The sequence below is a fragment of the Chelon labrosus genome (assembly GCF_963514085.1).
Source record: "Chelon labrosus genome assembly, chromosome: 12".
NCBI lineage: Eukaryota > Metazoa > Chordata > Actinopteri > Mugiliformes > Mugilidae > Chelon > Chelon labrosus.
In genome coordinates this window covers 17,469,959-17,484,179 of record NC_140345.1, presented here as the reverse complement: position 1 = coordinate 17,484,179, position 14,221 = coordinate 17,469,959, and the positions used below count along the sequence as shown (strand labels likewise).

Here is a 14,221-nt window from a genome sequence, read left to right as displayed (position 1 = left end):
TCATTACAGTTATTTCATTATTAGGATGACAAAAAACTTCACATTTATTACTTTTAAAATAACAGGTTGACCTATTTGGCTTTTCAATTTATTTTTTTGGTGTTATTTGTTTAGTTTTTTTCCCCTAAATCAATTCAGCCCTTCCTCACAACATCTCTGAAGCAGCTCAAGTTCAGTTACGCAAATTTCTGAAATAAATTAAGTCACAACTCTTGTTTTCTGCTCTATATTTTTTTGGGGGGGAAAAATACATAAAAAAAACAACAAATAAATAAAACAGAAAAATAGCATTTTCACCCTGATATACAACTACCTACTCTGACAATTTATTTGAACTACTGCCTGAAAAAATATATTTTATTAAATATAACTTTAAGTTACACATTAAGGTAGTCAATTTAGCTAGAAAATAAAACATTAAAATAAATATTTAATGAATATATATACTAAATAAAAAATTGCGTTGTCAGAGTCAGATTGCAAATGACCAACACAACACTGAGTCAGTGCAAAACTGATTCAACATCAAATACCAGTCTATGTGCTGTTGAGAAATCCCAGCATCCTAGGTATATCAGCAATGGTGGACTCAAGCTCTTCCCAGCTGCGGTGTTCAGTGCTCATTACTGGATTTGTGTTTTCTAAGACTGCTTCTTTAAAACAGCAGCAGAGAGCAATATTCTGTAGTGTAGCTTACCGTCTGCCTTTGTGTTTCATTGTGGTGGCTTTAGGGATGTGGATGGGCTCCTTCAGAGCTCCACGTAGGTGGACCGTTCGCTCCTGGATGACCTCCCTAATGTGTTTGATCCAGTCCTGCTTGTTCTCAATACTTGACGCCTGGAACATAGAGCAGGCTCAGATAAATTTAAAAGTTATGTACAGAACTTATGGGGTCAGTAAAGCCAAGCTGCTTCTTCTTCTTCCTTGTATTGCAGACAGGTACGGAACATTAATGTTGACAGGAAAGAAAAATAACAGCGGCTGCCCGCTGTCTGCTTGAATGAATGAATGAACTATTGACCTCATGTACAGCGTACAGTTCTTATTTAGCAATTATAGCCCTGCCTGATCCCGGCAATCTTGCTCTCGACTGACATGTCTGCATTGAGACATAACATGAAACGATGACAACAATATGCCCTAACCTTTACACACACACGGAGCAACTACAGACATTTATCACGTTTATTTACGTCACTGATCCAACGCGAAGACTAATACGTATGCGGCTTGTAACTACCCCTCTTCTGAGTCTTCTCTCCTTTTTCCACTTAGCAGCCAGCACCAATGCTGCCATGGTGCTTGTTATATAAGATGCCGTTAAAGATGGCCATCACAAATTATGTAATAAGACAGCTGTACAGCACACATGCCCAAAAACGTAACACATACACCGGGATTCTTTCTCTCTGTCGGTCTCAAAAACAAACACACATCCACACACACGCACACACACCATGCATAAAACATTGCTTCTGACTCACTGTGCGAGAACTACCAAGATGCTGTTGAGATTGGACTGTGACCTATCAGCCGCTATGCTAATGTTTCTGTGTGAAGAGTGAATAAGTAGCAGAAAGTAACACTCTACCGCCCCCCCTCCCTCTACAGAGACAGAACTTTCTTGGCTGAACTAAGGGAGCTATGTAGGATTTAGCGGGGGTGGACTTCAGACATGGAGAGACTCTTCTCTATGCGTGTGCACCTTGACCACTCCTGCAGAAGAGGAATCACACGGGGGCTATTTTACATTTAGTACAGTTTAGTGCGTGCAGCAAACCTACTTTGGTTCTCAGTTCTGGCTTCACAATTTAAATCATGTACGGGCACAAACAATTAAGAATAAAAGATGAGCATTGAGATATATAATGTTGTGAATATGAATATGAAGACAAGGAACACTACCCTGTCATCTTTGCTATTAAAATCTTACCTTGAGAACAATCTTGTTGTCTGAAGTCGGGGTCCTGCCCACCCAGAGGGCAAACTTACAAGGATCTCCCTCCACATGTTCGGTCACTCCAAGTTCTGATGTCTGATGGTAGAGAAACATTTAGACACATACCTTGCAAAAAAAAAAAGGATCCTAAGACTACAGTCGGATAAAACAGGCCATTTCTTACAAAGAGCTTGCTCTTGTAGAGGTACTTGCTGCGCCCGTTGGAGTCTTTCACTTCTTTGCTGAAGACCAGAGACATCTCGAAGAGGAAGAGGTGGCGGTCACGGCCTTTCCTAATCAGAGTCTTGGGATCCCACACCTGGAAGGACTCCTGGAGTATCAACTCACCCTGGGAGTCGATGTTCCCATCAAACCCTGAGGTGAAACAAGAGCGAGGAGGAAAAGAACAACTTAAAATATTGAAATATCTTTGTGGGTGGCAAACAAGTCAAGTGAAGGATGTTATTTCCGTCTCAGGGATGAGTAATTTGTGCTCAATAACTATTTAAAGTGAGGGACATCATTTCATTTCATAAAAAAAAGTTTAATCATTGGCAACATCCGACTAGATGAGTGAGCAGGCGAGTATTTAAAAATATTAAGACTTTGAATTATGAATAGCAGATGTGTGCTTGTGTGTGTGCTCTTGTACAACTATCTTTTTGGCCAGTCCTCATTCTTTACAAGGCTGTTTGAGGGGTAAGACTTGGTTTTAGGGTAAAGGTTACAATTAGAGTTAGGGTAAAGGGCTAGGGAATGTATTATGTCAATGAATGTACAAACGCGTGTGTGTGTGTGTATGCGTATACCTACCATCCAGCATAGAGAGGTGCATGGCATCATTGGCTCTCTTGGGGACACTGAGCATAACTTCAAGACCATCCTTGATCTCACCCTTTCCTTCCTCACAGCAAGTCAACAACTCCTACAACAGAGGCACACAAAACACGTAAACTAACACCTTAATGATTTTGACAAAAGATTAAGTTCCTACGCTCTGCTTTTTGCGTGCGTGCCAAAATGAATAAGGTCAGACCAAGTATTTCTCCTTTTAGATTCACTAAAATATTCGTTGTACCTTGAGAAGCAGCTGGTACTTTGTGATTCTCTGGACTGGCTTGATCAGGTAGGAGGAGATGGAGTTGGCAAGGCGATGCCTTTGTTGGATTTCCTGTGAAGTAAAAAGAGAAAGAGGTTACGCAAGCCAAGATCTTCATTATTCTTACTCACAAACTGTACAGACAAACCACGAGAGTTAAACAAATATATGTTTTAAAGAGACAGAATATCAAATGTCTATGGAAATGCATTTGATGTCTGTGGTATTTTTATTTTTTTTGTCATGCTACAACAATGAATATTAGTGAAGTTATTGAATATTTCTCTAGCTGCTTTTTTTCCACGTTGCGCTTTGTAGATGGTCCCTGCATCTCGTCTCTCAGTCAGGTGCGGACAGAGACCAGACTAATGTTGTTTGCCAGCTCGTTTTGATGAAAACTGGTTTGTAGCTCATTGTACAGTTAAGCACGAGAGGAAACAATCATCGCCTGGGTATTAACATCGTTTCGTTAATGAGTTGTTGGCGCCAGAAGTTCGAAGTGAAAGTAAGTTATGTCTTTTTCTGCCATGGCAGCAATGCGCTTCCGTAAATATCAAATGAAAATGTGCCCCAATGTGTGGAAAGAAAACCACTCATCCTGCCTCAACTCTTACATCACAAGTTACAGAAATAGACATTAAGCACTTCTTACATCAAAGTAGGGTCCGGCGTGTTCCAGGATGAGCTGAGTTGAGTCTGGCTTGTTCTTGCAGTAGTTCACATACATCTGGAACTTATCAGCCTAAGCAGGAAAAAAATAACACACAAGTATTTTACTAATGAAATATCAAGAGTCTGGATGCTAAACAAGAAGATTAGGAAAAATGTGTAACATTCAATAGGCCTACTGATTCCTTTGGCTTTTAAACACAATAAAGACATAGTCAAAGTTAGTTCAAACTGAATGTCATTACATGTACACTGCATGTATCTTACCCAGGTAACAAAACAATGCCCGACATCTTCTGGAAGCTGCTCATACTTCTCCAACTCCTTCAGGAAGATACTGTACAAAGAGGGAAACATTTAGAGGAACAAAATTTGCATAATCACTGCTTCTCAAACGAAGATTTCTACTTGGAAATGTATAACTTGCAACATAATTATCTGATGCGGATGGCAAGAATACAGGATGTTGCAGATCACTGCAGATCACTGACTTGTGATGAAACTCGTAAAGGTCCTGCATGTTCCCAAAGATGATGTGCTCCTTGTTGACGATACCGGGAGGAATCTCCTCAACGCCGCTGGTCATCTCCCACAGGTAGGTCTGCACAGACACGCACGCCAGAGCATAATTAATTAAATAACTAGAAAATTAACCCAATTAAAAAAAATAATAATAATGTTTGCACACTTTAATGATGAAAGAAGAAGAATCTGTGCAAAATATTTTTAAGTGAGTGAGTTCCTTTATGTCTTCTACAGCACTTACATCCATACACTCTCGCAGATCTCTGACGTAGGCTTTCTCCGTTTGGATCAGCTCAGCCATTATAAATCTGAAAGAACGTGCACATTGAGAGAGGAGACAGTGATGAACGTGTCAGGGGCAACAGCTGACCAAACATACATTAAAAACTGCGTTAGATGTCTACAGGTGACGAACTAAACACCAAAGAGTTTTAAAAGATTTTACTCACTTTACAGTTTCTAATTTGTTTTTGTAGCCACAGTGTTAAGTCATAAAATAAGTCCATTTATTAATATTTACAGACAAAATCTGAGGTTGACAGTGAAATATAGACCATTTGTGTTTCACATTTTGACCTGCAGTCACAGGACGCCAGTTGTTACAATAGGTCTTAACGTTTTAGAGATCAATGTATCACTATAACTTGGTCCCAAGCAACTATTCTTTGACAACAAGTCCTCAAGGCACAGAGGTGAGATAAATACAGCTGCTGTATATGCTGCTGTAGGGTGGACGCATTATAACTCCCTCGTGGCTCATTTACAGTAAGGCGTGTGAGCGTATTATGTACTGTAATTTACAGGCTGCTCATGACTCCCCTTTTGTATGGATTTCCCTCATAAACCAAAACACCATTTACAGCTGCTTACCACGGATTTTCTATACTGCATGAGCCTTTTTTTTTCATCTTAAAGCAAATTACCACTCTGCTCTATCACCATTTGTTCATACGCTTGACTGGATTTGAAGATTTCCGTGTTGACTAGGATGTGCTCATCATGGTCTCTTGCTTATTTGACAATAAACTCCACATTATCACTAACTCTAAACAACACGAAATTAAAGCTGTAAAGCGTAAATCCGACGTCCTATACGTTTGCTGGACATGACTATTCGACCATGCCTGAGTAGGATATTGTGCCTCTTACTCTTTCCTCCGCGCAGATTTCCGCTTTTCCTCATTGAGTTCATGGGCAGCATCCCTCAACTTGACCTCTGACCCCGGAGCACTGGCTGGGATGATGTCCAGTTGCAGCTCTTTGCTCTGAAAACACATTCGACGGTGGCTATTATGTGGTGCACAACGGGTGCAGTGGTCATTCAGCAGTCGGCACACCAGCATGGGACGCATTTGCTTTCTCTTAGCAGGAAGAGATAGAGTTTAAATTCCAACATGCAGTGACAGAAAGTGAGATTTGACAATCTCCAGTATTTCTCTACCCCAGTTGTGCCTAAAGTTGAAAAAACTGAAATAAATCGAGGTTGTATGGTCATTTAAGGTAGTACATGATCAAAAAGAAAAGCTTGAGGCCAAAGGTTTGCCTGTCGAAACATGTTTAAACGTGTCAAATATTATTAACGCGAGCACTCACAGCCTTGTTCGAGTCGGAAGAGATGCCAAGCGCCGTTTCCAGGCAGGTTCGGTATTTGTCCATACGGAGAGAGAAGTCCCTGTAGCGCTTGTCCACCGAGGACACCCATTTCTTTATCTCTAGAGCATGGGCGTGGCCCTTGTCACAAAACCCATCCGCCAGCTGGATCAACAGCTTTACCCGCTCTTTGGTTTGCTGTCAATGGACATTTAGGGAGGGGACAGAGAGAGAAGAGAGATGGATGGAGAGAGGCGGTGCCGGTGTAGAGGAAAAGGTAGATGAGAGATAGAGAGAGTTAGGAGCCAGTGTGTTGCTTGATGGACACAATAGCGTGCTCCCCAACACAATGACAGTGACACAGCAAAGAGGGACCGGGACAATACGCTGCCCTGGGAAAGGGCCTCACGGCAGAGTGGAGGACTGTTCAAACATACACACAACTCATCAGGCAGTGCAACAAACACGAAATAAAATACACACCATATTGTTTTTCCATTTTTATAGATAAATAAAGACACACACACTCATACCTTTGCTGTGATCTGGAAGTCTTCGTGCTCTTTCAGTAGCTCCTGTGTGTGATGGATGCTTGAGCCGGTGGATGTGTGTGTGGATAGGTAAAACTCCCCAGTGTCATGGATCCACTCCAGGGCCTGAGGAAACAACCAATCACGAGTGAGTACACAGACACTGCAGGGACTTTAGTCACACAATTGGACACAGTCTCTATTAAACTATCCAAATCGGAAGCTTGAAAGTCTCAGAACAACGACTAAATTAAAGCCAAGTCGAATCGAACCATGCATCCACTCCGATCATGTGAGACATTTGTTTGAATTTCAGCTGATTGGCGTGACATTTTTTTTTTAGGGGCCGTGTTTGGCTCAAAGAATCTGTTGCCGTCAAGGAATTTGGGAAAGCTGAAATCTATGATTCTTAGAAACACTTGTATGTCACAAGAATTATATTTTCTCCGTTTACAATAGAGAAGCAACCACTTTCACTGCACTCACTTTCAAAATATCCTCCTCATTTTCTCTTGTTTTTATGGTTTGTGTAATTTAAGCCTGAGCCTGCGGGTGACGCCTCCCTGACCAGCGAGTGGCAGAACTGGTCCAGTCAAACTGTGCGACCAAAAAGCATTCGGGCCCCAGGGATAAAACCTGGATAGCCCTAGAATAGCCATGTCCTAGAAACATGCATGATGTCATCTGGTTTTATTGGCTAAGCGAACTGCTCAGTGCATGCGCCGTGTCATCCAACCACCACTAGAGGGAGCCAAGCGTCTTGTGTTAAACAGCCAGAGGTAACCTGGATTACAGATTTAAGTGCTTTAGTGTCACAGATTCTAACTTGCCCCGGCTTCTTGACTTTTCCTGTAGTCAAAGTCATGTTTAAATAAAACACTCCAGACGTCAGCTCAGTTTGGGGAGCATGTAAACACGTTTTACTTAAACCCTTCTCACGGATCCTTGAATTTCTGAACAACAAGTGAACCGAAACTTGTCGGACTCAGACAACACCGAGTGTCCTCGTGACTTGAAACACAGGAAAGCTTTCTAATCAAAACCTCAGGGTTTGACATGTTCAGTAGCGCCTGAAGGAGGGGGAAATGAACGGTTGGAGAAATATTTCTGGAAATGCTTTGTAGGAAACGTGGTCGTTAAAATTACTGAGCCACATAATGATAGCTGTGTTTAAATGTCATTTTTGTAAAAACGTCTGCCTGGTTACATCACTTCCAGTACTTTTTGAAATGTATCATTAGAAAGAAGCACTGGCTGCATGTTTTATTAAAAAGAGAGAGAAAACAAGATGGAAGTTGCAGTTGTATGATCGTTCTGATGTACTTAGACACAACACAAGACAACCATTTATCAGTGTGGAGACTCAGTTTTGCTAAATTCCACAGTGTACCAATGTTTTGAGCCTTGAGATCAGTGTGTGCTTATTCCCAATACACACCTGTTTGGCACTGCGTTCAAACACTACATATTGCTGGCACTGGTCCAGCCTGCGCTTCCGCATGGTCCAGAAGTGGAGCACTCTATTCTCCCTCTGCAGCAGCTCATTCAAGATATCTGATGAAACAACAAAAGCACTTTGTTTAATCAGGATGGCTGTTTTTACTTTTTAACAACTCTTTGCAACAATTAGTTGAAATGACAAAGGTTACTGTACGGAGCTGTTTACTTACTCTTAACCTGAGTCTCTGGAGCTTTGACGTGGGACAACATGCCGGGCATGTTGACGCTGTTTCTGTGCAGGTACTTCAAGAAAACATCAGCATTACGTCTGGCCAGCGTACAAGCCTGTAAGTGTGCAGAAAGAACACAACAAAGTTACATCCTCCTGACCAATACAACACTTATGTATTTTCTTATTTAAAACAACTTCTTTTTCACCTTGAGGAAGGCCTCTTTCTGTTCCAGATGTTTGCTGACCATGGGAGTGACGTGGTCCGACTCGCTGTTCGGGCCGAGTTTATCAGCTCCGCCGCACCAGTCTTCTTCTCTCTTATACTCCTGCTCAAGGCTTTCTAACACACTGCACACCTGAGACACAGACGACACGGCACAGCTTATGAAACTTGCACCGAGACTTTCTGTGCAAACCAAGGCTTTTGCAATTTTCTAGTATTCACTTCAATGTTATTTATATAGTGCCAACACGCAATCACAATTGTTCAAACGTACCTGTTCGGAGGTCTTGTAGAAGGCCACCGAAGCATTAACCAGCTTAAGTCTGTCCTCCATCTTCAGCATCAGCTGCTGCCAGTGGTCTGCCACCTTCAAACCAAACAACAGAAATCAGTTTGTCTCTTATAGCCTTTAAAAAAAAAAAAGCTACAGCACTGCGTTCACTGATTTTCTTGGTTACCCTTACAGACAATAAGTGAGCAGTACCTTTTCCGCACAGTCTCTGATCATATCCATGTCATAATGGTTGGCCTGGAGTAGGGCCTCAGCCTTCTGCTGTACCTGCAGCGCACTCTGATGAGTTTTCTATACGGTGGATGAGGAGAAAAAAAAAAACAATTTTAAGTATATGAAATCTGTATATCACAGTGACTGCTTTGAAAATCAAAGCCTCAGCTTCCTTTTGACCCTGCAGGGCAGTTTGGGAGAGCTTTCAGGACTGGGGGAGCAACAGAGTAAAGGCTAAACAAATAAAAGCAGTGTCTGATTATAGCTGTGTCATAAAGAGTGTCCTAGAGAGAGCGTTCTCCAGAGGAAATGAGATTTGGGGGTAAAGAAAAGACAATATCGGGTGATTTTTGCTTGAGAGCGAGGATTTTGCTCCTCGTTGGACTCAGAGCACTCAAGGGATGAAAAATGAAGGATTTCCTCCCGCCTTAGTGTTCCATAATTATTTTTTTATGCGTGCATAACCTGCTGTGTACGGTCAAGGAGGACATTCCAGTATCTTTTCTATTCAGCTGTGGCTGTCAGGGACCACAGTCACGCCACGTGCGTTAAAATTCCAGTCTCACGTAAGCAGCGATCATAAAAAATGTCTTTCTTCTGACTGTGAACCTGTGTATGACGTGAGCTCTGCAGAAGTAGGTCAGGTGGAGGCCCGCATTAAAATGAGCTCGTCTCGATAGGAGTTCAAAGAAATGGCACCCCCCCCCCATCGCATAATCAGAGGTAAAGAGAAGAAGGAAATGATGAAGAAAGGTAAGCAGGGAGAGGCAGAGATATTAGTTATTCATAACTCCATTTCATGTGTGAGTTACGGTGGGACTCGGAGGACGTATGAACTTGAAAGGAGTTTTGGAAAGGCAGTAAGAAAAAGGGGGGAAGGGCAATGAAGCAACGGAGAAGTAGAAATTAGGGAAAAGGGGAATGAAGAATATAACTTCAATAGCTGAGTCAAGGCAAACTTGATGAAAGAGAAGGAGGAAAGAGAAAGAAACGTGCACCTGAAAGTACTGAGCATGTGAACATGAATTACTGGATTCCTCTGGGATAGAAAGGAATGAATGTATTTATTTATTTATTTACTTTACCTCTATTGCATGTTGAAATTGTTCGTGCTCCTTTTGCAGCTGTTCGGCCTCTTGTAACGAACTGGCTGTGATGAGACCGGCGTTCAGCATCGACTCGCCATTACGGATCCAACCCAGCACCTACAGTACAAACAAGTTTTTATTAGTTTATTATTCAGTCTTTCTTTAAAACATTAGCATTCATTTTATTATTACACTTAGCAAAGGTTACACACAGATTAAAGATGTTCCTTAGTGTAAACTAATCCCCAGATTTCTTACTCTTCTCTTCCTCCTATTTGCTTTTCTTCTTCTTCATCTCTTTGCTACCTAATATCCACCTCTTCTCATACATTTTCTTTTTGCTTCTCTGACTGTGACGCCAACGCTCTCCCTAGCATCCTCACTGTTCCCATTTTTAGTCCTGCCTCCTTAACTTTGCCCTTTCCTCCCGTCTGCACCTGATGTCCTCATCTAACTGTGCCACGCTCCCCGCGTCACAGACAGATGCACACAAAATCCCATTTGCTCACATATTCTGCTGGCCTACTTCTAGCCAAAGGGTAGCCTCTCAAAAACACCCTCCCTCTCTCAGTGACTCAGCTTGCACACCTGCTGTGTGGGTGACGGCAGCGCTGCGACCGAAGCTTGGCTACAAAAGTGATGACGCAACACAACACTGACTCCTGTTTCTGAGAAACTTCCATCGGCGCTTCTTTTTGCACTTGAAATATCCTGAGGCGGGACAGGTCTGCGTGGTTTTATGTGCATGTGCAGGCGTAACGACCTGCGTGAACAGCATCACCACCAGTGCTGAGTGTAATATACTGTATAATATCTTCTTACCAGTATCATACATAATATATTCCAGCATTTCATCAAACCGCTGTAAAGACATCACTTTACTGTGCTCACATTGCTTTTATCTTCAATAGAACTCTTGCTCTATCCATAATTCTTGTTCTTAAGCTATGCCATTTCATAATTACAAACGGAAAGCCTAACAAAAGCAAATTTAGTGCACTTGTAATCTCTGGCCAGGAGTGAAAGGCTGCAATATTTATAAATAAATCAGTAGCACAAATAGACAGGCTGCAATTACCAGATTATGGTTGTGCTCAGCTTTCGTCTAACAGTTACTTTCACAGGGTTCAGAGCAAGGAGTGTAATAGCTATGCTTGTGCAGGAATGAAAGGCGAAGGCAGTTCAGCTGGATTTTACCCTGAAATCTACGAAGCAAAAATACAGCATTTACCAGCTCCATCTTAGGACGGTTCTGAATTTAAGTGACTGCTAGTAGCTGCATAGACGTGCATCAGTTTCTGGAAATGTCCATTTCTGCACAGCTCCCTACAAACAGCCTCTCTCCTGGTGGTAGAGTACAAATAGCATCATACTGAGATCACACTATCGTGACGCTGTCAGACCAGTTTAATCACTGCACATCTGAAATGCCGGCGGTTCTCTTCGGGTCCAATTTTGTTTTTTTGTTTTTTTTGGTTTCAATTTCAATTCTGCTGCTACTTTTGTCCAATCATTCATTAATTCTAGTGCAAGTTGAAGGACAAAGCCTGTTGTTATTTGGCCGCATCACTGCAGTGAGAGCCCTTGTTGTGAAAATTGCCTCTGCGTTTGTTTTTATTTCGCCCCGAAACATCGGCAGACATGATTGTCTTGCTGTAATTGTATTCAACTACCGAATGAACACTGGGAAGGGGATCGCTGGATGACATGATCTTCACCGACACAACAATAAGCAGAGGAATACTATGTGTTTTTGTGTCCATATCAAAAACACTTTCCAGTCTATTTGCTTTTGTTTTGTTTTGCACAGGATTTCCATTTACCAGACCGAAAATATCTGGACAGTCACTCATTTATTCATATGAAATGAGACTGTCTTTGCTTCAGTTGGACTTTTTCACCATTTAAAAGTTCAAAGTTAAAAGGTCATTGGACAGATACAAACAAAATCACCAGGCATAACATTATGACCACCTTCCTAATATAGTGTAGGTTTCCCTTGCGCCTCCAAAGCAGTTGTGACTCATCAGAGAATGGACATGGGCCTTCTGTTAGTGGGGGCCTCTGGGTCCTATGGGTTGAGGGGATCAGGCTTGTTCCAGTGCATCCCACAGATACTTGATCAGGTTGGTATCTAGTGAATTTGGAGGCCAGGTCAACACCTTGTGCTGTTTTTCATGTTTTTTTGAGTTGTTCCTGAACCCTTTTTGTGTGTGTGCCTGTGTCAGGCTGCATCCTGCTGGGGATGGCTGCTGACACCAAGGAGTGTCATTGTTATGGGGTGGGGGGTGACTGGTCTAGTCTAGGCGGGTGCTACATGTCTAAGTAACATCCACACGAACGCCAGGCCCAAAAGTTTCCCAGCAGAACACTGTATTGTCACAAGATGGTCGATGTTATTTACTTCTCCTGTCAGTGGTCATAATGTTATGCCTGATCGGCGTATTTCTTGGAAACACACTATTATTCATTACTATACTATTATTCAAACAATTAGCTTGTGCTTCTTTGGCTTTCTTTATATTTTGGCTGAACATCCAGGATCTAAAGAGAGACTATGGAGACGAGACAGAGCAAATACAGAGAGAGAGACTGTTGACACGGGATGAGTCATTCACCCATGGTCATGTACAGACAGAACATAGCGTAGCCTTTTAGCACACACTAACACACTCTGCTGTAACATCACGGTCTGCTGTAGCAATTGTCACAACGCCTTTCCACTTATAAGCCCGGCCTCGGTCTTAGGAGAGAACAAAAACATTACAGATGTACGTATTTTTGTTCATTCATGTGTGAAAACGCCTCATAATATTTAAATCAACCACCAGAAAATGCTGTCAGTGTTAGCATAAAGCAGGGATCACTCTTTCATGAGTAAAAAGCCTAGCTCTTTTGTACCTCATTTTTAAGAGTGCTTTCTAAAACCCTTCCGACACCTTCCAGGTGCCACTACCTTTCCCTCTTCAAGTACGTACCTGTTTGACTTCAGCCTGCAGATGCCGTAACTGGACACACTGCTCCAAGTGTCTCCTGTGCTGCTCCGCCGCCAGGTCCAGCTCCTGCTGCTTCTCGTGGAGAAACTCCAGCAGGTCCTGAACCCGCTTGGCCATGTCCACATCTCTGTCGCATAACAGCTCCACACCTGCAAATAAAAAAAAGGACATATTCAACTGCATCTATAGAAGAGTTGAAGCCAGAGATGGGTGGTTGACATTTTTGCATTTGAAATGATTCATGGATGACATGAACAGGTGACATTTTGATAACTTCAAACCATGAAGGCAGCACAACTGATCTTGAAATTTGTCAGCTGAGATACCAGTAGCATGTCCAGCCATGGAACATAAATATAGTCCTTTGGCAGTATCATCAAAGCAGCCACGGCTCGTAGGTTCTCTCATGTGGCCAAAACCTTATTTGTCCATTCTAAGGAGAAAATTCCTCCTTGACTTGCCCAAACCATTAAGCCAATGAGCCCCCTTTTAAATAAATTACTTCAGGTTAATTGTTGTTTTGCCAAACGCCCCCATAGCATGATTCTGCCTCCACCATGCTCCAACAGTGGGATGGCATTAGACAGATGCTGCGCCTGGTATTAGACAGACTTTGTGCTTTAAGTTCTGCCAAAAATGTTGATTTTTTTTTTCCTCATCAGACTAGTCAACCAGAGCTGCTCTAAAACCTGTCTGACTAACTCCGCCTCTCTGCAGAGATTTTCTGAGCCTCTTTAAAAGCAGCGGTTGGGTTCTTGGTCACCTCCCTTAACCAAGGCCCTTCTTGCTTGCTTACATAACTTGGCGGTTTCAAACTTTTTCAATTTCATGTTTACTGATGCCACTGTCTTCACCTCAACATTTGAGAAATGGTTTAATACCCTTCCCCAGATCAATGGCTTGCCACAATTTTATGTTCGCTTATTTTTTTTGTCCTGTCAAGCACTGGGAATTGTGCGAGTAAATTAAGTCCAATCAAATTCAGGTTGACAGCAGCACACATCTAGAGTCACCGGAATCGGTGGGAATAATACTGGGAATAATACTGTGTACTTCCTATTCCCTCACTCACCGGATGCTTGCACCTCTGTGACATACTGCAGCAACTCTTGTCCCTGGTGGATGACGTCAAAGGTGAGGTTGTTCATGGTGAGAGCCTTGTCTGCATGATGCTGAAGCCTCTGCTCGGCCAGTGTCAGATCCTCCGTGTCGAACTCACTCATCTGCTGAGATAATTCCTCGTTCCATGACTCCAGGTCTGAGATAATCTGAGAGAGGGAAAAGAAGGGGAGAATATTACTATAAAAACACATTTAGGCGTTTATAGCGGCTGGCTGCATTTCTTTGGCACTTTTAACTCTTGCCGCTGACTGTTGGCAGCCAGC

At 42.4% G+C, this 14,221-nt stretch overlaps 1 protein-coding gene across 1 annotated transcript in view; it reads right to left on the bottom strand.

Annotated features, from left to right (window-relative positions):
- The window catches only part of triob (trio Rho guanine nucleotide exchange factor b), a 64,751-nt gene that overhangs the window by 25,329 nt on the left and 25,201 nt on the right, over window positions 1-14,221 (bottom strand). Inside the window, exons 14-33 of the mRNA XM_084557651.1 lie at window positions 13,909-14,104; window positions 12,819-12,985; window positions 9,838-9,957; window positions 8,732-8,830; window positions 8,522-8,614; window positions 8,231-8,380; window positions 8,023-8,137; window positions 7,791-7,906; window positions 6,356-6,478; window positions 5,826-6,020; window positions 5,382-5,497; window positions 4,474-4,540; window positions 4,199-4,308; window positions 3,975-4,044; window positions 3,691-3,780; window positions 3,018-3,110; window positions 2,753-2,864; window positions 2,124-2,314; window positions 1,934-2,035; window positions 698-837 (exon numbers count right to left, since the gene is read on the bottom strand). Coding sequence (XP_084413777.1) covers window positions 698-837; window positions 1,934-2,035; window positions 2,124-2,314; window positions 2,753-2,864; window positions 3,018-3,110; window positions 3,691-3,780; window positions 3,975-4,044; window positions 4,199-4,308; window positions 4,474-4,540; window positions 5,382-5,497; window positions 5,826-6,020; window positions 6,356-6,478; window positions 7,791-7,906; window positions 8,023-8,137; window positions 8,231-8,380; window positions 8,522-8,614; window positions 8,732-8,830; window positions 9,838-9,957; window positions 12,819-12,985; window positions 13,909-14,104 — 2,465 coding nt within the window. The remainder of the gene's footprint in view (window positions 1-697; window positions 838-1,933; window positions 2,036-2,123; window positions 2,315-2,752; window positions 2,865-3,017; window positions 3,111-3,690; window positions 3,781-3,974; window positions 4,045-4,198; window positions 4,309-4,473; window positions 4,541-5,381; window positions 5,498-5,825; window positions 6,021-6,355; window positions 6,479-7,790; window positions 7,907-8,022; window positions 8,138-8,230; window positions 8,381-8,521; window positions 8,615-8,731; window positions 8,831-9,837; window positions 9,958-12,818; window positions 12,986-13,908; window positions 14,105-14,221) is intronic.